General features: G+C 49.4%; 1 protein-coding gene across 1 annotated transcript in view; it reads right to left on the bottom strand.

The window, feature by feature from the left end:
• The window catches only part of LOC147111505 (uncharacterized), a 74,604-nt gene extending 67,172 nt beyond the window's left edge, over nucleotides 1-7,432 (bottom strand). The window contains exons 1-2 of the mRNA XM_085999892.1: nucleotides 7,204-7,432; nucleotides 6,557-7,044 (exon numbers count right to left, since the gene is read on the bottom strand). Of these exons, the coding sequence (XP_085856018.1) occupies nucleotides 6,557-7,044; nucleotides 7,204-7,432 (717 nt within the window). The remainder of the gene's footprint in view (nucleotides 1-6,556; nucleotides 7,045-7,203) is intronic.
• Between the last annotated feature and the right edge of the window lie 16,342 nt (nucleotides 7,433-23,774).

Here is a 23,774-nt window from a genome sequence, read left to right as displayed (position 1 = left end):
ATTGGGCCTGTAATTCCTGCAGTAATCCCTGCCCTACTATAGCTCTTGCTTGAGACAGTTTGGCTGCCTCCTGCAGCTCTTCTGTTAACACTTTAATGTGCTGATCTAAAAGCTGGATCTGTCACAGGGCGCAGACCAACCAGATGGCCTTTTCCACCGACTTCTTATGATCCTTGCTCTCAGTCCATTTGGCTGCAGCGTCCATGAGACACTCAGTGTGCAAGAGACTGGTCACCCATTTCTTGGTGATATTCACCTTCTCAAACACATAAGAGGAAATCCTCTCTTCCATCTTTGTTCCTTCGTCAAACACAGGGGTGGAGGAATTGGGTATAGCCCCATTTGGGGCGCTAGTTCTGGCGAAGCGCAAAGCCTAGCTCCAGTTGCGATTTAGCGCCACCTGGTGCGATATTGGGTTGCAGCGCCCTTAAAGGTGAATGCGGCGCTAAATCAGGTGCTGCACGCTACTCTTAAGGCGCTAACCCGTCGGCGCAACCCAATTTCGTGGCGGCAGGGCACAGCGAGGGTGCTGTCAACAATCACTTTCCCTGAGACACAATGGCGCCGGCCAGCTCTTAAAGGGGCAGGTCAATTGGCATCACCAGACACACTCACTGCCTTGTAGGCCTTCAAAGCGTAGGGGGCCTACTTGTGGTGCACCAGCCTAGCAAGACATGGAAAGGGTGAGGCAGAGGGCGGAACTCCTCACTGATGGGGCATTGGATGCTTTGGTTGGCGCAGTGAAATCAAGGCCAAGGAAGATGGTCGGAATGTGATTTATGTTTTGGACAGTCTCCCGGGTGTGAGAGCCAGTTATGTGTCAGTGTATCAGTTTTGCTTTCTGTTGCCATAGCTTTCTCATGTTTGAAGGAACCACATTTTGTTTAATGAAACATTTTCTTCATTTACAATGGCCATGCCTGCTATTTACATGCATCTTGCCCTTCACAGGCTTGGGGGTAGCAGACCGGTTCCATTCATGTTCTTGGAATGGCAGCAAGCATTCCGTGAGAGGGGCCTAGAAGCTACTTCTGATCAGCCTCTGACGCGCAGCCTGAGAAGAGCTGCTCGCGTAGAAGTTCAGGCCAGCAGGCATCTTCTCAGCCACCGACAGAGATGTCCTGCACCTTACCTGAGGCTGCAGATCTGGCTGAAGCAGCTGGCATAGCTCAGTCACCACCTCCTTTCTAAATCGCAGCCTTCTGACACACTGCTCCTCCGGCATGTTCATGTAGGAAAACTGCTGTCGGAAAACCCTGCCAGTGTAAGGTCTGCTGTGGCGACGTCTGTTGGCCCTCCTCCATCTGGCCATGCCCGCCCCCCCTCTCCCAGCGTCTCAGTGCCCTTTCCAGATGATTCAGCAGCAGGAAGTTCCCCTCCAATGCAGCCCCCATAATAAGTGCCCACAGGAAGGTTCCCCATTGTCAAGGCTCACCAACAGCAAGGTGATGGTCAGAAGGCTGAAGATCATCTGCCTGCGCTGGCTCAGTGGTCAAATGGCTCTCAGTGTGCAGCTCAGCAACTCTTTATAGTTCTCGAGGAAGTTGTGCTCCAAAAATGGCTGCCACTTTTAAACCACACCAGTCCCCTTTAAATAATGCTCCTCCAGCCCGAGAGCAACTTGGTAAGGTCCAGGTAAGCTGTCGCTATTAGCGCCAGGCGCTACGGAGGGGGGGTGCCACTGAATTTCCGGTCCGGGGCGCCCAAAAGGCGTTGCACACTCAAATGACGTCATAATCAGCCTGCGCCCATGTGCGGGCGCTAAAGCCGGCGCTAAATGCATGCTCAATATGGGGCGAGGCGCTAGGCGTCTTGCGCCCACCCGGAAATTGGCTAGTGCCCCACTTCTCGGCCTCTTTAGGCGTTAATCGGTGGCACTAACAACCGAATTTCTCCCCCAGGGTCTATTGCATTACATCCCTTTTGCCAAAGTCCTGCTACGGTCAGCATTTCCTGTAAGGGGTGGTGTGTATGGTCAGCTTTGCCTCTGACTCCTGAACGGTTCGAATTGCTCCCACTCCCTTGGTTCTAGACTTTGGACTTATCTGGGGGCTGTTATGAAATTGCAACAGACAACTGAGTTGGTGAAAAGAACTTGGGGCTGGATTTTCAGTTGCTTGTGCCAGCAGTTAGCGCCTTAAGAGAAGTGAATTTCGGGCGCTATGCGTGTAGCACCCGGGCGCAGCGCAGTTTGCGCCTCACCCCAAATTAAGTTGGCCGTTAGCGCCGGCGCAAACTTTAGCGCCCGCCCGGATGCGCGCGCAGAAAATGACGTCACGTCTTCGTGCAACGCCCTTTGGCCGCCCCGATTCCAAACTTCAGTCGGACCGCCCCATTGTGCGGCTGGCGGCCGGAGCGTTTGAAAAAAGGAACGCAACACAACCAGCGCGGGCCCCGGGAGGCGCAAATTAAAGGGGACGTACCCTCCAGTATAAAGCCCAGCCATTTTGCAGCAAACACTCTTGTGCAACGCATTTCTGGACACACAACAAGGAGGATAGCTACGATAGCGAAATACTGCAGATGTTGGAAATCCGAAATAACAACAGAAAATGCTGGAAAAACTCAGCAGGTCAGGCAACATCCGTGGAGAGAAATTTGAGTTGACGTTTCGGGTTTGACCCTTCTTCAAAACTGGAGAGAAAAGGAACTAGATCGAAGGCAGGGCTGCGATCGGACAAAAGAATAAAAGAACCAAAAGAAGTAAAAGAGATTAGAAGCTAGACGAGATGGTAATAGGCTGGGATTAGTTGTAAAGTGTACTGGCAGGGCAAAAGATAGCTGCCAGGTGTGAGAGAGAAACAAAAGGAAAGGGGGGGGGAGGAAAGGAGTGGAAAAATATAAGTAAAAATGAAATAGGGGCCGAGGTTATGATCTGAAATTGTTGAACTCGATATTGAGACCGGAAGGCTGCAGAGTGCCTAATCGGAAGATGAGGTGCTGTTCCTCGAGTTTACGTTGAGCTTCCGTGGAACAGTACAAGAGGCCAAGGACGGTGAGGTCCGAGTGGGAATGGAGCGGTGAATTGAAATGACAGGCGACCGGAAGCTCGGGGTCACCCTTACGGACTGAACGGAGGTGTTCCGCAAAGTGGTCACCCAATCTGCGTTTGATCTCCCCAATGTAGAGGAGACCGCATCGTGAGCAGCGAATACAGTATACTAGATTGCGAGAAGTACAAGTAAATCGCTCTTTCACCTGGAAGGGGTGTTTGGGGCCCTGGACAGTGGGGAGGGGGGAGGTATAGGGGCAGGTGTTACATCTCCTCCGCTTGCACGGGAAGGTGCCAGGCGAAGGGGAAGGGCTGTTTGGGGTGATAGAGGAGTGGACTAGGGTGTCTCGGAGAGAGCGGTCCCTGCGGAATGCTGAAAGGGGAGGGGAGGGGAAGATACGTTTGGTGGTGGGATCACTTTGGAGGTAGCGGAAATGCCGGAGGATGATCCGTTGAATGTGGAGGCTGGTGGGGTGAAAGGTGAGGACAAGGGGAACCCTATCGTGGTTCCGGGAGGGAGGGGCAGGGGTGAGGGCAGAGGTGCGGGAGATAGAACTGACACGGTCGAGGGCAGTGTCAACCACGGTAGAGGGGAATCCTCGGTTGCGGAAAAAGGAAGACATGTCTGAAGCACTGGTGTGGAAGGTGGCATCATCGGAGCAGATACGGCGGAGGCGGAGAAACTGGGAGAATGGAATAGAGTCCTTACAGGAAGCGGGGTGGGAGGAAGTGTAGTCCAGGTAGCTGTGGGAGTCAGTGGGCTTGTAGTAAATATTGGTCGATAACCTATCCCCAGAGATGGAGACGGAGAAGTCGAGGAAGGGAAGGGAAGAGTCAGAGATGGACCATGTGAAGGTGAGGAAAGGGTGGAAATTGGAGGCAAAGTGAATGAAATTGTCAAGTTCGGGGCGAGAGCAGGAAACGGCACCGATACAGTCATCAATGTATCGGAAAAAGAGGTGAGGGAGGGGACCCGAGTAGGACTGGAACAAAGATTGTTCCACATAGCCCACGAAAAGGCAGGCATAGCTAGGACCCATGCGGGTACCCATGGCAACACCTTTGATTTGGAGGAAATGAGTGGAGTTAAAGGAGAAGTTGTTCAATGTGAGAACAAGTTCAGCCAGGCGGAGGAGGGTCGTGCTGGATGGGGACTGGTCGGGCCTCTGTTCAAGGAAGAAGCGGAGTGCCCTCAGGCCATCCGGGTGGGGGATGGAGGTGTAGAGGGATTGTACGTTCTTTTATTCTTTTGTCCGATCGCAGCCCTGCCTTCGATCTAGTTCCTTTTCTCTCCAGTTTTGAAGAAGGGTCAAACCCGAAACGTCAACTCAAATTTCTCTCCACGGATGTTGCCTGACCTGCTGAGTTTTTCCAGCATTTTCTGTTGTTATTAAGGAGGATAGCTAACTGGTTTCAAGCAGCAACAGCTCAGGTATTTTTGGACTCAGGCCAGAGCGCTGCAAGTGGCCTTTTGGAAATTTGACTGTTTGCCAGGATTTGATGGGGGTTGCATGGGGTGCCAACGTGGAGCTGCAGCGCCATGTCCGTAGGGCTCACAGACGCATTGTGAGAGGGGCAGCCCTGGCTAGAGGCAGAGGGGGCTACAGGCGTCGGCTACGTAGGCCTTACCCAGTCAGGCTATACCGCCAGCAGCGCTCCTACCTCAACATGACTGACGCGCGATGTGTTAGAAGGCTCCGATTCCGAAAGGAGGTGGTTGCAGAGATCTGCCACCTGCTTCGCAGAGATCTGCGTCCAAAGCTCAGGTGCAGGACGTCTCTGTCGGTGGAAGTGAAGGTGACGGTGGCATTGAACTTCTATGCCACCGGCTCCTTCCAATCCGCTGCTGGGGACATAGCAAACATCTCCCAGTACGGCACACATCGCTGCATCCGCCAGGTGGCCGAAGCACTGTTCAGAAGGAGAAGCCAATTCATCTCCTTCCCCATGGCCCTGCAGAGCCAGCATCAGCGCGCCTTGGGATTTGCAAGACTCGGGGACTTCCCCTTGGTGCAGGGCGCCATTGACTGTACGCATGTGGCTTTGCGGGCCCCTCTGGAGCATGGCGAGCAGTTTCGCAACAGGAAGGGCTACCATTCTCTGAATGTGCAGCTGGTGTGTGACCACAAGCAGCGCATCATGGCTGTCAATGCCAGCTTCCCAGGCAGCAGCCACGATGCGTTTATCCTGCGGCAGAGTACTGTGCATGACATGTTCGAAGCACAGCCTCCCCCAAGAGGATGGCTACTCGGGGACAAAGGCTATCCTTTGTGTACCTGGCTCATGACCCCGCTCCGCGCGCCCAGGACCGCTGCTGAAGAGGCCTACAACGAGAGCCATCAAACCACCCGCAACATCATCGAGCAAACTATTGGGGTCCTCAAGCAGCGGTTCCGCTGCCTTGATCGCTCCGGAGGAGCTCTCCAGTATTCGTCGGACCGGGTCTCCCAATTTGTGGTAGTTTGCTGCATGCTACACAACCTGGCTATCCGCAGGACTCAGGCACTGCCACCTGACGTTGGAGCAGCACCTCAGGAGGAGGAGCAGGAGGAGCATGAGGAGGAGGAGGAGGAGGAGCAGGAGTACGTTCCCAGGAGGGAGCCACCAGGGCCAAGGGCCGCGCTACGCCACCTTATTACACGTTACTTCTAAGCCCCCTGTCAGGGAATGCCTTGTGGCCATGAGGGAAGATGAATGCAGCCGCTCCGCAAGCCCTCAGCCGGTGAAGCCACCAAACACTAACAAGAACAACCATGGAGACTGTATGAATAAAGATAATTATTTATTACACAAAAATGAAAACCCCTTCCCACATGAATCCCCAAAAACAATCAACGGGCCCCACAAAAGACTCACTCCCACAAACTGGGGAGGAGTAACTCCACATTTGTACAAACCTGGCCTCAACCTCGGCCTTAACACAAAAGATAAGCCCACGAACCAAACAACCATGGGCAAAAGAAAGATGGCCACTGCCATATAAAATGAAAGCTGGCCACACCCTCTACTGAGTGGCCCGCGAGGGCGAGACCTTGTCCAGCCTTTTGCCTCCCCTGCCCGGCCTGCTGCTCCTTCGCAAGCTCTGCCCAGTGGCTGCTGCAAGGCTGGAGGAAGGCGCCTGAGGCTCAGATGTCCTTCCGCCAGATGACGCTGGGGGGCGGCCTACGCGGCCTTTGGGCCTCGAGGGGCCGGCTGCTGAGTGGCGCACCTGAGCCTGGCCAACATCAGCTCCAGCCGCTTGCCCTTGAGGCCCCAGTGGGGGAGTGGCGGCGATGGATGGCGCAATGTGGGCAAGCTGGCGTCTGGGATGCGCTGGCTGGTGCTGTGGCGCGCTGGCACTCGGCCGGGCCCGCACTGCAGGATCCGCAACAATCAGTCGAGGGGCGGCTCGCTGGGATGCTCCAGCGCGGCGGCTGCCCTGGCGATGCCTGCCTGAGACAGCGCGTGTGGCAGCAGTGAGTGCCCCTGTTGTCCTGTATTCGCCCGCATCACACCCACCAGGGTCTTGACGGCATCAGTGAGCATGCGGCCACTCGCGGCAGTTGATGCCCCGAACTCGCGCACACTGGTCGCCAGCGACTCGATGCCCTCAGGCATGCGCCCCACCACGCTCATGAGCTCCGTGTGGCGCCGGTCCGAATCCTCGGCCATCTTGTCCAGCTTCCGCGCCTCCTCCGAGGTAAAGGTGTCCGGACTGGAGTCGGGACTCTCCCACTGGGGAGCAGGGGACCGAACTAAGGGAACCTTGCCACGTTGGTGGCGGCGAGTGTCCCGATCAACTGCACTCCCCTCTGATCCTTCCCCCCTTTGGGGGGAAGGCCACGGCCCACGCGCAGGGCTCCTGGGTGGCTGGACGCCACTGGTCCCAGAAGCTGCAATCCCCTGCGACAGTTGGTCCAGGCACTCGTCCAGTGAGGACGTGTCAATCATTTCGTCCTCTCCTGCGGAACCTGAGTGTTCCCCTGATGGTCCGGCTTGCTCTTGCTCCTCCTCCTCCTCCTCCTGCTCGGAGGGGCTGTCACTGGCAGCTTCAGGGTCCTGGTCGTCACCAGCTGAAAGCAGGAATGCACAAGAGTAGCTTCAGAGTGAGGAGACGGCATCAGCGAGGGAGTTAGGACTGGTGGCATTCAGCGCATTGGTGGGACAGTGGCAAAGGAGGTAGCTCGGATCCGCAAGTGCGACGCGAGAGGGCCAAAAGGCGAGGTCCTTACCATTGCCGGGCAGTGGAGGGTCGGCTACTCCGCACGCTGTGGGCACGATCAGCCGGGCTCCCATGAGCCCACACACGCGCTCCTCCAGGCGAGTGAGCTTCTGCAGCTTGGCGCAGCCTCCCCTGGTCCTGGCACGGGCCTGGCGATTATAGGCAACTTTAGCCTGCAAGAGAAAGGACGGGCTGTAAGTACGGAGTGTAGCCCTGATGTAGTGTGCACTGCCTCCCATGGTGGAATAGCTTGGCCAGAGTGTAGCCCTGATGTACTGTGCACTTGTCCCATGGTGGAATAGCTTGGCCAGAGCGTAGCCCTGATGTACTGTGCAATACCTCCCATGGTGGAATAGCTTGGCCAGAGTGTAGATTGCAGAATGGGCAATTGATGCTCATGACTGTCCCAAAGCTGCTGGCTGAGGGCTGGCCATTAGGACTTTCAGCTCCCTTTGCCCATCATGTCAGGTGTACATGCAAGAATGAGGAGGAGACTGGAAAGGGTACTCACCCTGACAATCCTGGTCAGGTCGTTGTATTTTTTACGACATTGTTTGTGGGTCCTGGGGGCATCGCCGGTGAACGTCACCCTGTTGGCGATCTGCTTCCAGGCTCTGGTGTATTCTTGGTGATTCGGATTCCTCCCAGTCTCTGGGAACAAGATCCTGCGCCTCTTCTCCAGAGCTGTCACCATTATTTCCAGATCACCCTCTGAGAAGCGCAGGGCACGCTCACGGGCCTTCTCTGGCGTTGCCATGACTCCCTGGGGCTGAGCAGCAGTGTTGAGGCCTATTTGCAAAGCTGCAGTGTGCAGGGCATGGCAGCAGACCAAATCGTCCCTTCCCCCTTTAAGAGCTGGTCGGCGCCACGGGGTCTGCTGTCAATCAAAAAATGACCGCACCCGCGCTGCGCCCCGCCTCGGCGCTATCCCTCTGCACCGCCGGCTTAGTGCCTAAAGATAGTAGTGGAACGCCTCTTTTAGCGCTCCACCAACCTCTTAGGGCGAAGCCACTGAATTTCCGGCAAGGGGGCGCAACTTTGGGGCGGGCGCTAACTTCGGGCGGGCGCTAACGTAAGCGCCCCAAAACTGGCTATACTGAAATTCTAGGCCTTGGATTTTTATTTGAGACAGGAAAATATACACAACACAACACTCTAAAAGGGGGAACACTTCAGAATATATGAGGGAGAATGACAATTGACAAAATACTTCACCCCTCCCAATCCCACTACACTAACTGGGTTGGATTCCAGAGGACCAGGGAAATGCTCACCAAATGACTTTCTTGACAGTTGTAGAGGTTCGCGATTTTGGGGTTCTCCTAGGTCTGGCGGTTGGGGCCTGCCGTACCCCGGACATGGTAGAAGACTTCACCTGCGTTGGGTTTTCAGTCTTTGCGTGTCCGCTGATGCGGTTGGGTGCGTATTTGGATCTATCGGGTAAGTACCCAATTTCCTTTGGTTAGTTGTATGGTTTAGAGTCTTTTTCATCAAATCTTACCCAGGAGTAAGTCAGGATAGCTTGTAGAGTGGAAACAAACTTGCGAATCTTCGGTTTCTTCCAGGCTGTTTTTTTGTTGGTCGTGGTGGCCCAATATTACCTAGTTTTTGGTAATATTGTTGGTTGTTTGTTTCTTGGGGCACTTGGTTGCCACAATTCCTCTCCATTCTCCTTCTGTTGTCCTTCCATCGGTTGATAGTCCCGAAGCTGATGTGTGATGATGAAGATGGTAAGGAGTCAGAGAGCAGTGTCTCTGTCTGTATGAACTGAACCGAAGGAACCGTACTGCTCTGCTCAGTACTGCACTGTGTGTAAAAGCAGGCCTCAATTATACCGTTTTTAATTTTGGTGGGCTCGTTAACATTAATAGTTATAAAATTCTTTAACGAGTTCCAGACTGGTCCCATCTACTTTTAATTGACTTAAGTTGGTGTAAACTAGTTTCAGGATGGTTCGTTGAAACCTAAATTAGCGTTTAATGGCTGTTTAAACTTTGGCCTGATTAGTGATGTAATACCCACTGGAAATGTTATGTACGCTAAGTATGGTTATCAATCTTTAACTTAGACACTGTATTATCATTGTTATAAATCCCTGGGTTAAAGTTGCCATGTGAAGGTACGGCAAGAACTTTTAAGGACACAATGTGACTAAGAGCAGACTTTCCATAATTCTGCACCAGTATCAACTGTTGCAGACAGTGAGGCTGCGCAGTCTCCAGGCAGAAACCCCAGGAGGGAGGGGTGGAGTCGGGTTTTTCGAGCGGGAAAAGGAGCGACTGGAAGAGAAGAGGGAAGGAGCTCTGAAAAGAGGGCTCAGGAGGCAAATGGCTGCCGCATCCCGTCCCGGGCTTCCAAAATTGGCCGCCGCCCTTCGTATTAGTAGCACTGCATCCTGAACTGGCTGGCTGCAAGTCTGAACCCAGATCTGCAAGGCAGAGGTCTGGGGAGAGCTGCTTGCCTCGTGCTGATGGGGATCTACTTGGAAAAGCTGCAGAGAGAGAGAGAGAGAGTCACCAACTCCAGCTGCTGCTGTGTGCTCTGCATCCAGAACTCAAAGTGGGATTCAGTGATCATGAAGAGAATTCAACAAAGGGGTTCGGAGTCGTAAGTCTTGCAGACATTATACATACCATGAGCTCCAACTTAAGCGCGCCAACGAAAGAGTGCACTCGAATTTGGACACAGGGACAGATTCTCCTTTGAATCCATGTAAATGGAGAATGTATGTTTATTATGTCTAGATTCATTCTAATGCATGCAAATGTCTAATTTAGTTCATTGACCTGTAATCTTCTTATACTGTCTGCTGTTAAAACTATAATGTAAGATAATTAGAATTAAGCCATTGTAGTAGTGATCTCCTTACTGGACTATAGAATACTGTCTACAACAGAGACCACATCTCACATATATCTAGAGAACCGTGAAAGGGGTTACATTTTGGGGGCTCGTCCGGGATTGTGGTCTATTTATGTCAGTAAACTAACAGTATTGAATGCTCATTGCTAAGAGAGTGGTTTGTGGTTTCTACTGGGCTGTTTGAGCATAAAAGATGGATGTTATTGAGGTTGAAGCTTGGTGCAAATGGAAGCAGATAGCTACTACCCATGCCATTGTGCTGAATGGTGTTGCTAACGATGACCCTGATGATGTCTTGCTAAGGGCTCTGAATTGTGTCAAAGCCTTTGGAAAGGTTAGGATAGTTGAGCGCTGCTTGGATACAGCTACCAAGAAGCAGTTTGTGTTGATCCAGACATCAGAGAACCTGAGAGGTCATGGTTTACCTGAGGCAGTTGGGCTTTCTGAAGAGGCTGGTCCCTGGCCAGTTCAGTTTGTCCCTATTACTACTAAGGAAGAAGAAGGGTTTCAGACCAAGTTGTTGTCATTCTTGAGACAAGAAGGAAAGACTGTTGCTGATGTCAAAGGTCTGATAGGTCCTTCGGCCCTGGATATGAACACTCAGTTGGTCAGTGCCATTAGCTCTCTGGTGGATAAATGCACCAATCTGCCCTTCGAGGCTCAGGGATACCATAAGCTCCGTATGTTCTCAGGAGTGAGACCAACTCCCAGTGGGGAAGAGGAGTACGACGCCTGGGCTGAGCAGACCCTGCTTCTGCTAGAGGAATGGCAGTGCAGTGACAATGTGAAGAGGCAGAGAATAGTAGAAAGCCTTAAGGGTCCTGCTGCTGACATTGTAAGATTCTTAAAGGCGCAGAACACCTCTGCTACTTCCTTTGACTACAATGCAGGCTCTAGAAACTGCCTTTGGAACTACTGAAACCATTTCAGATTTGATGGTCAGATTCAGAAGCACATTCCAGTGTGAGGGAGAGAAGCTGTCCAGTTATCTGCTGAGAATAGACAAACTGCTGCATTGTATGTTACGGAAAAGAGGGATTGAGTTGCCTGAAATGAATCGGTTCCGCATTGAACAGGTTGTGCGAGGTGCATTGCTCGAAGACGTGACTGCTCTTCGCATACGCATGACCCATAAGTTGCGAGATCCACCTACCTTCACTGAGCTGCTAAGGGAAGTCAGAGAGGAGGAGGATATGCTTCAGGCCCGGAATGTAGCAAAGAGTGCTGTGATGTCCAAGCTTGTGACTCCTGTTACAGTTCCTACTCCTAAGGGTGATGTCAACCCTGAGATGGAACAGCTGAAGAAGGAAATAAATGTCATGAGAGCCGAGATGGCATATTTTCGGTCTAAGCCCAACACAGAAAGGGGTGACGCATGGGTGCAAAAGGTTGAACACCCTGCGAAGTCTAACAGCAAAATGAATGATTCCTCTAAAGGATATCCCCATGAAGGAGATAGACCTGGAATCTTTTGTTATAACTGTGGAAAGGATGGACATTTCAAGCGAGAATGTAGAGGTGAGGAAAATCTAAAAAGTGTAAATGACCGTCTCATAAAACTTACCAAGAAGTCGGGAAACTACAAAGGGGCACAGTAACGGAACGGCCTGCTGTCCCTGTAGTTAAGACACGTTCTGCTAAGTGCAATAATAGACAAGGGGATATGAAAGACATCATACCTGAAGGTTTAGTAGGGCCGAGTTCTGCTGTATCAATACAGATTGAAGGCATTTATACTAAAGCTATCCTCGACACGGGTTCTCAGGTTACCATACTGTACAGATCCTTCTATGACCGATACCTGACGCATTTACCGTTAACCCCAATCAGTCTTCTGCAGATCTGGGGCCTTAGTCCTGCTGATTACCCATATGATGGCTATTTGTCACTGAGGTTGGAGTTCTTGGAAGCTGATGTAGGGACCACTGGGACCATTGATGCACTTGTGTTGGTTTGCCCTGACCCCATGGTGAAAGGTGAGGTTTCCATACTGGTTGGCAGTAATACACCCATAGTGAGACGACTCCTGACAAGCTGCAAAGAGCAGGGAGGTGAAAACTTCTTGAGCACCAGACACATTCACCCTGTTTTCAAAAAGGCTTTTGAGAAACTGCCTGAACTTTCTTCTGACGTAGATGATAGCAAAAGAGGAACTGTGTGGTACGTTCGAGCCAAACCTATCACCCTGCGTCCTGGAGGAGTGGCTAGAATCCCTGGGATACCAAAATTCCCTGGAACGCCAGGTACTGAAGCCATTCTGATAGAGTCACCTGATGATCCTGCAGAAGAGTCACGGTTTCCAAATGAGCTTCTGGTGAGACCAGAGTTGCAGACCTCGACAGCTGTGATGTCAAGGAGAGTTACAGTGACCGTGAGGAATATGTCAGGCAAAGGAATCACATTGAGGAAAGGAATGCCGATTGCGCATCTGTTTCCTGTAAATGTACTGTCGTCACATGTGAAGGAAGAGTCCAAAGTTAACTCAACCGGAGATCTGACACCCTCCTCCTTCAACTTTGGAGATTCCCTCGTTCCTAAAGAATGGAAGGACCGATTAGTCAGGAAGATGATGGAGCGGAGAGGAGTTTTCTCTACTCATGAGTTTGATGTTGGTTGTAGTAAGAGTACTCGCCATTCTATCAGAATTACCGAGGATAAACCCTTTCGGGAGAGGTCTCGACGGCTGGCACCAGCTGACATCGAAGCAGTGAGACAGCACCTGTCGCAGTTAAATGAAGCTGAGATCATTACCGAGTCCAGGAGTCCTTATGCATCTCCTATAGTGGTGGTGAGGAAAAAGAACAGAAAGATTCGGATGTGTGTGGACTTTAGGACGCTTAACAGACGTACTATTCCCGACCAATACACCGTTCCAAGAATTGAGGATGCACTGGCTTGTCTTAATGGAAGCAAGTGGTTCAGTGTGTTGGATCTCAGAAGTGGATACTACCAAATACCGATGAGTGAATCGGACAAAGAAAAGACAGCCTTTATATGTCCAGTTGGATTCTACCAATTTGAAAGGATGCCACAGGGAGTTTCAGGCGCTCCAGCAACTTTTCAAAGAATAATGGAACAAACAGTTGGGGACATGAACTTGCTCGAAGTATTGGTGTACTTGGATGATATCATTGTGTTTGGGGCAACCCTTGAAGAACACGAAGCTCAGTTGCTGAAAGTGCTTGGTCGCCTGGAGGATGAAGGTCTCAAGCTATCATTGGACATGTGTCAGTTTTGCCAAACATCCGTGTCCTATGTGGGGCAAGTTGTATCACAGGATGGAGTAGCCACAGATCCATCCAAGATCGAAGCTGTTACCACATGGCCCAAACCGAACACAGCGACTGCCTTGCGGTCATTTCTTGGGTTCTGCGGATAGTACAGGCGCTTTGTGCAGGATTACTCCAAAGTGGCCCATCCTCTGAATCAGCTGCTGGCTGATTACCTCCCACCAGCCGAGAGGAAGAAAAAGGCTAAAGGTAAAGAGAACAAGGACTACTTCAAACCCTCTGAGCCTTTTGGTGTTAGATGGGATGAGAAATGCGAAGAGGCCTTCCACACCTTAAAGCAAAGTCTTACTCAAGCCCCCGTGTTGGCTTTTGCAAACCCACAGCTGCCATATGTGCTACACGTGGATGCCAGTCAAGAAGGGTTGGGTGGTGTGTTGTATCAGGACCAAGGAGCAGGGCTGAGACCCGTAGCGTTCATCAGTCGCAGTCTTACGCCATCAGAGCGTAACTACCCAGCTCATAAGCTAGAATTCTTGGCGTTGAAGTGGGGGGTGGTGGATAAGCTGCAGGATTATCTGTATGGAGCGAAGTTTGAAGTGAGGACAGACAATAATCCATTAACCTATGTGTTGACTTCGGCAAAACTTGATGCCACCGGCCACCGCTGGCTTGCTGCACTATCTGCTTACGACTTTAGTCTCAGGTACAGACCTGGGAACCAGAACATTGACGCAGATGCTTTGTCTCGTCGCCCACACTACCAGAAACCAGAGTGGAAAGATGTTGCTTCAGCAGATGTGAAAGTAATGTGTCAGATGTCCGTGGTATCTGGACCAAAGAATTCATTTCACGCCCGAGAGATTGACCACTTGGGAGCGTCAATGCATGCTGTTCCCCAGGCATTTTGCAACCTTTCCAGTTTGGATGTACAAAACTTACCCATGTTGTGTTCATCTGAAATATCCAAAGCACAACAGGAGGATCCCTGTATTCATGAGGTGTTTTCAGCTCTCCGTCTGGGTGATATTACACAGATCGACAAATCAAAACATCCTGACTGTCGTCTGCTCCTAAGAGAATGGGACCACTTGGAAATTAAAGAGGGAGTGTTGTGTAGAATCACTCACCCACCCACTAAACCATGTCATTCACAGTTGGTCCTGCCTGAAAAGTACAGGGAAATAGTGATGAAGTCTTTGCATGATGACGCAGGTCATCTGGGAGTAGATAAGAATAAGGGTTGGTCAAGGACAGATTCTATTGGCCGCGTATGAAGTCTGCGGTTGAGGAGTTCTGCAAGTCCTGTGCACGCTGTGTCCAGAGAAAGACTTTACCTAAAAGCATTGCTCCTCTGTTTCACATGCAAAGTGATGGACCTCTAGACCTTGTCTGTATGGATTTTCTGTCCATCGAACCCGATTCCAGCAATACCGCAAATGTCTTGGTCATTACAGATCATTATACTCGCTATGCCCAAGCTTTTCCCACAAAGGATCAGAAAGCATCCACCGTTGCCAAAGTGTTGTGGGAGAAATACTTCATCCACTATAGACTGCCAAAGCGAATACACAGTGATCAAGGTAGAGACTTTGAAAGTAGACTTATACATGAGTTGTTGTCCATGCTCGGGATTGAGAAGTCAAGAACAACTCCATACCATCCTCAGGGAGATCCTCAACCTGAGCGGTTTAACCGTACTTTGTTAGACATGCTTGGAACGCTGGATTCAAAGCGAAAGAACAAGTGGAGTCGGCACATTGGACATCTTGTTCATTCTTATAATTGTACCCGAAATGACGCTACTGGTTTTTCACCGTACTACCTTATGTTTGGACGTGAAGCGAGGATGCCGGTGGATTTGTGTTTCGGAGTATCCAGTGATGGCACATCACAGAGAACTTACCTCAAGTATGTATCTGACATGAGAAAGGAATTGCAAGCTGCTTATGAACTTGCTGAGTCTGTTTCTGCCAAACAGAATGAAGGAAATAAGCAGAAGTATGACCAGAAGATCCGTTTTTCCCAACTCATGCCTGGTGACCGAGTTCTCATACGGAACCTAGGACTTCAAGGGAAACATAAGTTAGCAGACCGCTGGGCGTCTACACCTTACATTGTTGAAAGTCAAATGTCACAACTACCTGTGTTTCAGCTAAAACCTGCAGGTGGGAATGGACCCATAAAAATACTGCACCGGAATCATATCCTGCCATTGGGACAGCAAGTGCGTCTGGATCCGCCAGCGGATAATGAGCCGACACCTAGTAGGAGAACCTTGCAGAGAAGAAGAAGGAAAAAAACGAGAAACCAGGAAAACTTTGTTCCAGAAGACAGAAAACCCATGACACAGTGTGTGGATCATGAGGAACCTGATGAGTCGGAAGATGAAGAATGGGGTCTATGGTACGACCTCCCAGAGGGACACATAAGACAGAATCTGGATGAATTGTCTGAACCATTTGGCTCAGACTTGGACATGGTCTGGGAAGAACCAGATGCTTCCGAGAAGGAGATAAAAGAGACTGAAAGGCATGATAACAAAGGAACCAACGCCTCCAATGTAGCTGAAGGAACTGAAGACAGGGTATCCGAAATAAGGAGCTCACAGCGAGTTAAGAAGGTTCCTGAAAGGTTGACATACAGTACACTAGGAGTGCCAAGTGTAATGATAGCCCCTACGGTTCGATATGTTACCTCCCTTTACACATATGCAACCACTTATGTGTAAAGTTCATTAGTCATGGGGACATGCCTATATTTGGTAGGGGGGGAGTGTAATACCCACTTGAAATGTTATGTACGCTAAGTATGGTTATCAATCTTTAACTTAGACACTGTATTATCATTGTTATAAATCCCTGGGTTAAAGTTGCCATGTGAAGGTACGGCAAGAACTTTTAAGGACACAATGTGACTAAGAGCAGACTTTCCATAATTCTGCACCAGTATCAACTGTTGCAGACAGTGAGGCTGCGCAGTCTCCAGGCAGAAGCCCCAGGAGGAAGGGGTGGAGTCAGGTTTTTCGAGCGGGAAAAGGAGCGACTGGAAGAGAAGAGGGAAGGAGCTCTGAAAAGAGGGCTCAGGAGGCAAATGGCTGCCGCATCCCGTCCCGGGCTTCCAAAATCGGCCGCCGCCCTTCGTATTAGTAGCACTGCATCCTGAACTGGCTGGCTGCAAGTCACCAGTACCGGGGGATTGTCGTCTGAACCCAGATCTGCAAGGCAGAGGTCTGGGGAGAGCTGCTTGCCTCGTGCTGATGGGGATCTACTTGGAAAAGCTGCAGAGAGAGAGAGAGAGAGAGAGAGAGAGAGAGAGAGTCACCAACTCCAGCTGCTGCTGTGTGCTCTGCATCCAGAACTCAAAGTGGGATTCAGTGATCATGAAGAGAATTCAACGAAGGGGTTCGGAGTCGTAAGTCTTGCAGACATTATACATACCATGAGCTCCAACTTAAGCGCGCCAACGAAAGAGTGCACTCGAATTTGGACACAGGGACAGATTCTCCTTTGAATCCATGTAAATGGAGAATTTATGTTTATTATGTCTAGATTCATTCTAATGCATGCAAATGTCTAATTTAGTTCATTGACCTGTAATCTTCTTATACTGTCTGCTGTTAAAACTATAATGTAAGATAATTAGAATTAAGCCATTGTAGTAGTGATCTCCTTACTGGACTATAGAATACTGTCTACAACAGAGACCACATCTCACATATATCTAGAGAACCGTGAAAGGGGTTACAGTGAGTTTTGTCTTCTCCTGCTGGGGTCAGGGTCCCATTTGTTGATCAGTGGCATGTACTGTATTATTCATATTCTTGATGGCTCTGTAATTTTGGCGGGAACTGTCCTTGCGTAGGCCTATTGTCATTTATGTGGAATGACTGAGACAGTCCAGAACATTCCCAGACAATCTGGCCTATGCCAATACTCAAACTGTTTGTTTTACAGGGGCCCATCCCAACTCCTTCGTCGCAGCCTTCCGCAGGCCTGGACATGTCCTTTTAAAATAACCACATTCCTGGGGTTTTAACTTTAAGTCCCCTTTTGGCCCAACATTCTTTTAAACAGTCCAAAATCTCTTCTTTTCTTGATTTGGGGGAATCTGTAGAATTTTGCGAACGTTACATAACCACCCCAGTATTCGTCCAGTTGTCACTTGCGGCGAAGTGGATAAAAAACACACACAAACAGGATTTGAATACAATTAAATGCATAAAGCAAATTTGAAGCTAAAATTGCTTTTAGCAGAGGATTGTGATGAGCCATATATAATGGGCTCATTCCTTGGTTCCCAGCAGCCATCCTCTGACATTTCTGGATTGGTGGAAAATTGCAGAGTTGAATATTATGTGTGGCTCAGAATAGACAGGTAGGTAGGTAGGAAGGTAGGGAGTGTTCTACTATCCTAAATACTATATATACATTACATGATTGATCCAATTGGGCTATCCCATTATAATTCATTTTATGCATTATTCAAGTGGCTCAAATTGAAATATTTAACATAGAAACATAGAAGATAGGAGCAGGAGTAGGCCATTCGACCCCTCCAGCCTGTTCCACCATTTAATGAGATCATGGCTGATCATCCAAATTCAGTACCCTGTCCCTGCTTCCTCCCCATAACCCTTGATCCCTTTAGCCTTAAGAAATATATCTAACTCCTTCTTGAATATATTTAATGTTGGCCTCAACTGCCTTCTGTGGTAGAGAATTCCACAGGTTCACCACTCTCTGGGTGAAGAAATTCCACTTCTCAGTCCTAAATGGCTTACCCTTTATCCTTAGACTGTGACCCCTGGTTCTGGACTCCCCCGCCATTGGGAACATCCTTCCTGCATCTCGTCTGTCTAGTCCGGTTAGAATTTTATAAGTTTCAATGAGATCCCCTCTCATTCTTCTAAACTTTGGCGAATATAAGCCTATACGATCCAATCTCTCTTCATACGTCATTCCTGTCATCCCAGGTATCAGTCTGGTGAATTTCGCTGCACTCCCTCCATGGCAAGAATATTCTTCCTCAGATAAGGCGACCAAAACTGCACACAATACTCAAGGTGTGGTCTGACCAAGGCCCCATACAACTGCCGCAAGACATCCTTGCTCCTGTACTCGAATCCTCTCACTAAGAAGACCAACATACCATTTGCCTTCTTAACCGCCTGCTGCACCTGCATGCTTACCTTCAGCGACTGGTGCACAAGGACAGCCAGGTCTCGTTGCACTTCCCCTTTTCCCAATCTATTGCCATTCAGATAATAATCTGTCTTCCTGCTTTTGCCATCAAAGTGGATAACCTCGCATTTATCCACATTATACTGCATCTGCCATGCATCTGCCCAATCACCCAACCTGTCCAAATCATACTGGAGTTTCTCTGCATCCTTCTCACAGCACACATGCCCACCCAGCTTTGTGTCATCTGCAAATTTGGAGCTGTTACATCTAGTTCCCTCGTCTAGATCATTAATATATATTGTGAATAGCTGGGGTCCTAGCACCGATCCCTGCTGTACCCCACTAGTCACTGCCTGCCACTTGGGAAAATACCAGTTTATTCCAACTCTTTACTTCCTGTCTGCCAACCATTTCTCTATCCAAGTCAGTATCTTACCCACAATCCCATGTGCTTTAACTTTGCATGCCAGTCTCTTATGTGGGACCTTATCGAAAGCCTTCTGAAAGTCCAAATACACCACATCCACTGGTTCTCCCTTATCTATTCTACCAGTTACATCCTCAAATAATTCCAGTAGATTAGTCAAGCAAGATTTACCTTTTGTAAATCCATGTTGACTTTGTCTGATCCTGTCACTGTTTTCCAAGTGCTCTGCTATTACATCTTTTATAATGGACTCTAGCATTTTCTCCACTACCGATGTCGGGCTTACCGGTCTATAATTCCCTGTTTTGTCTCTACCATCCTTTTTAAATAGTGGGGTAACATTAGCTACCCTCCAATCCATGGGAACTGTGCCAGAGTCTATAGAATTTTGTAAGATGACCAGCAATGCATCTACTATTTTTAGGGCCACTTCCTTAAGTACCCTAGGATGTAGATTATCAGGCCCTGTGGATTATCGGCCTTCAATCCCATCAGTTTCCCTAACACTATTTCCCTACAAATACTGAGTTCATTCAATTCCTCCCTCTCATTAGACCTATGTTCCCTGACATCTCTGGAAGGTTATTTGTGTTCTCCTTTGTGAAGACAGAACAAAAGTATGTATTTAATTTGTTTGCCATTTATTTGTTCCCCATTATAAATTTCCCTGATGCTGACTGCAAGGGACCTACGCTTGACTTCACCAATCTTTTTCTCTTTACATATCTATAGAAGCTTTTACAGTCAGTTTTTATGTTCCCTGTAAGCTTACTCTCATATTCTATTTTCCCCCTCTTAATTAATCCCTTTGTCCTCCTTTGCTGAATCCTAAACTGCTCCCAATCCTCAGGTTTGCTACTTTTTCTGGCCAATTTATATGTCTTCTCCTTGGATCTTATGCTTGTTAGCCATGGTTGAGTAACCATTTTTGTTCTATATTTATGCCAAACAGGGATGAAAAAATTCTGTAGTTCATCCATGCGATCTTTAAATGTTTGCCATTGCCTATCCACCGTCAACCCTGTAAGTAAATTTCCCCAATCCATCCTAGCCAACTCGTGTCTCATACCATCGTAGTTTCCTTTATTTAAATTCAGGACCCTAGTCTCTGAGTCAACTACATCACTCTCCATCTTAATGAAGAATTCTATCATATTATGATCGCTCCTGCCCAAGGGGCCTCGTACAACAACATTGCTAATTAATCCTTTCTCATTACATAATACCCAGTCTAAGATGGCCTGATCTCTAGTTGGTTCCTCGACATATTGGTCCAGGAAAGCATCCCGTATACACTCCAGGAATTCCTCCTCCACCGCATTGTTACTAATTTGGTTTGCCCAATCTATATGTAAATTAAAGTCACCCATGATAACTGCTGTGCCCTTATTGCACACTTCTCTAATTTCCTGTTGAATGCCATCCCCAACCTCAGCATTACTGTTTGGGGGTCTGTATACAACTCCCACTACCGTTTCCTGCCCCTTGGTATTTCTCAGCTCTACCCATACAGATTCCACATCATCAGAGCTAAAATGCTTGCTTACTATTGTGTTAATCTCCTCTGTAACCAGCAATGCTACCCCACCTCCTTTTCCTTTTTGCCTGTCCTTCCTGAATATTGAATACCCCTGGATGATGAATTCCCAGCCTTGGTCACACTGGAGCCATGTCTCCGTAATTCCAATTACATCATATCTGTTTACATCTATTTGCGCATCGAATTCTTCCACCTTATTATGAATGCTCCTCGCATTAAGACACAAAGCTTTCAGGCTTTTTTTTTAACACTCTTAGTCCTTTTAGAATTATTATTTACTGTAGCCGTGTTTGATTTACACCCTTGATTTCTCTGCCTTCCACTTTTGCTTTTCTCCTTCCTGTCTTTTGTTTCTATCCTTGCTTCCCATTCCTCTGTCTCCCTGCACAGGTTCCCAACCCCCTGCCATTTTAGTTTAAACCCTCAGCAACAGCCCTAGCATACACTCCCCCTAGGACATCAGTCCCGGTCCTGCCCAGTTGCAAACCATCGAGTTTGTACTGGTCCCATCTCCCCCAGAACTGGTTCCAATATCCCAAGAATTTGAATCCCTCCCCCTTGCACCATTCCTCTAGCCACATATTCATCTGAAATATCCTTCTATTTCTACTCTGACTAGCACGTGGCACTGGTAGCAATCCTGAGATTACTACCTTTGGGGTCCTGTTTTTTAATTTACCTCCTAACTCCCTATATTCAGCTTTTAGGACCTCATCCCATTTTTTACCTATATCGTTGGTGCCTATATGCACCACGACAACTGGTTGTTCACCCTCCTCCTCCAGAATGCCCTGCAGCCGCCCCGAGACATCCTTGACCCTTGCACCAGGGAGGCAACATACCATCCTGGAGTCTCATTTGCGGCCGCAGAAATGCCTATCTATTCCCCTTACAATAGAATCCCCTATCAGTATAGCTCTCCCACTCTTTTTCCTCCCGTCCTGTTCTGCAGAACCACCCATGGTGCCAGGAAGTTGGCTGCTGCTGCCTTCCCCCGCTAAGCCATCTCCCTCAACAATATCCAAAGTGTTATATCTGTTTGAGAGGGGGTTGGCCACAGGGGACCCCTGCACTACCTGCCTGTGCCTACTACTTTGCCTGGTGGTCACCCATTCCCTTCCTGCCCTGTGCAGCTTTTACCTGTGGTGTGACCAACTCCCTAAACATGCTATCCATGATGTCCTCAGCATCATAAAAGCTCCAGTATGTATCCATTCGCAGCTCCAGCGCCACAATGTGGTCTGTCAGTAGCTGCAGCTGGATACACTTCCTGCACACATGGTCGTTAGGGAAACAGGAAGTGTCCCTGATTTCCCACATAGCGCAGGAGGAGCATGCCTGCCATGACTTATCCTTTAATTAATTTAAATTAAATTAAATTAAATCAATACCACTAATTACACTACAATTAAATGTTATACTTAAGGGCCCTTGGTTACTAGCAGTCCCCAATACACAACAGAGACCTTAGAAATTATAACCATAAAAATTAAGACCTTCTACATTTTATAAACTATGGGGGAGAAATTGGGTGAGTAGCGCCACCTGTTAGCGCCTAAAGAGGCAGTCAGTGGCTGTAGCGCCACTGGCTGCATCTCCGGCGATATTAAGTAGGGGCGCTAATGGTGGCGTTAGGCATTTGTGCTGCGCCGCCACGGATGATGTCATCGGTGTGCGCAGCGCCCCATTCATGCCCCGTTCGTGATATTTGGTAGCGAACGCCGCAGTTGCGCCGCTCGCTACCCGCGCCCGGTTCACGGGGCCTTACTGTGCCGGCAGCGGCGCAAGTTAAGGTGGAGGTGCGGGGCGGCCGCTTTTTCAGCGGCCACCTGCCAGCACCTCCATCCCCGGCCTCCTAACCCCCCCGCGGCATTGCCGGCTGTTTCCCGAGAGCCCGGCACTTCTCCTTGGTGCCGGGCTCATTTGCCGGCACTCGCGTTCAGGGATCACGCTGTTGCAGGCACCTCCCCCTTAACTGTGGGAGGAAGGCCTGCAGTACCGCAGCATGTTGTGCCGCAGCATGTGGCGCTGCGGCACGTTGTGCTGCGATATTCAGTTTCTGCGCCCTAAGAGGGACGCGGAGCGCCTCGAGCCTCGCCCCGTCTCCCTTGAGGGGCACTGAAACTGAATTTCTGGCGATCGGTATCATACCGATCGCTGCGCTATATCCTGTGCTTAGCCGACTTTTGTGCCACTTTGGCGCCCCAACCCAATTTCTAGCCCTATGAATCTTAACCGTCAAACTATAGAGTAGTATAAATACTCACCTGGCCATACTCACCCAATCAGCTGCTTCCTCTTGCCTGCGACACTTTTTGAATCGTGATGTGGCTCCAGAACGCCGCCGCCGGTTTGTGAGATTGGTAAGCCTCTGTAAAAAAGCCCGCAAAAGTGAGTTTAAGTTCTCACTGTACCGCCGCTCTCTGCTCCTCCCGACACTGGCCTCTGTCATATATAGTATAATAATGAAGTGAGGACTACATCTGAATTCTATATGGGCCTCAAGTTTAACCCCTCACCCAGTGGGGTGGAAAGTTTCAGATGGTGGGGGAGGGGGGGCATTAAAATATCATGATCGAGCAACCTGATCCCAACTCGACCCATCCGTTTACATTTTTACAAAACCCATTCAGGTCATCGACGAGGCTCCCACAAAAGGCAGGTGGGGGCCTAATTAATATTTAAAACTCGCAGCCCGATGTCAAAATTGCTGCAGCGGCTTTAAGTTATCTGGAGGCTCGCATTGTCAGTTCCCCAGCAGCAGATTCAAGGCAGAACGTAAGTACGGAAGCTCAGTTCCTTTTAACAATCCTTGTGGGCCAGGAAGAGCAGGAGTGCTCCCACCAGGCCTCATTAAGTAGCCTTCACCCCCCGCCCACCCCCACAGTCACGGTCCGGAGTCTTCTCCTCCTTACTGACTGCGGGGGGACGATCCTCACAGTTCCCCGGCCGTGGGCTCCTCTAGTTAATTACTGTGTCTACCCGCCGGCCAGGCAGTCAATCTGGCCGGTTGACAGCAAGAAGTCTTCCCAAAATTATTCAAATGATGCCCTACCATTAACATAGGCAGGGCCCCCAAGTCCCCGGATTTGCCGGGTTCTTCACTTGGTACTGGGCAGCTCTACACCCTCCCCGCCTCCCCATTAATATCGGGGCCTGTGTAGACTTACACTAGCCTAAACTGATAAGATAAATGAAATGTAATAGATCTGCTTGAAATAACTGATGTCTGAGAAGATATCTACTAGTTGTATATTAGTGGGAGGCCAATTATAACTAATAGCATTTATATTACCCAAACCATTTTGTGTCAAAGGTAAAGTCACAAAATTGGTTTTT

This window comes from Somniosus microcephalus, chromosome 10 (genome assembly GCF_052327205.1).
Source record: "Somniosus microcephalus isolate GS21.2 chromosome 10, FLI_Smic_1.0, whole genome shotgun sequence".
In the NCBI taxonomy this organism is placed as follows: Eukaryota; Metazoa; Chordata; class Chondrichthyes; order Squaliformes; family Somniosidae; genus Somniosus; species Somniosus microcephalus.
Note: the sequence above shows the minus strand (reverse complement) of the source record. Positions and strands in the feature narration are given on the sequence as shown.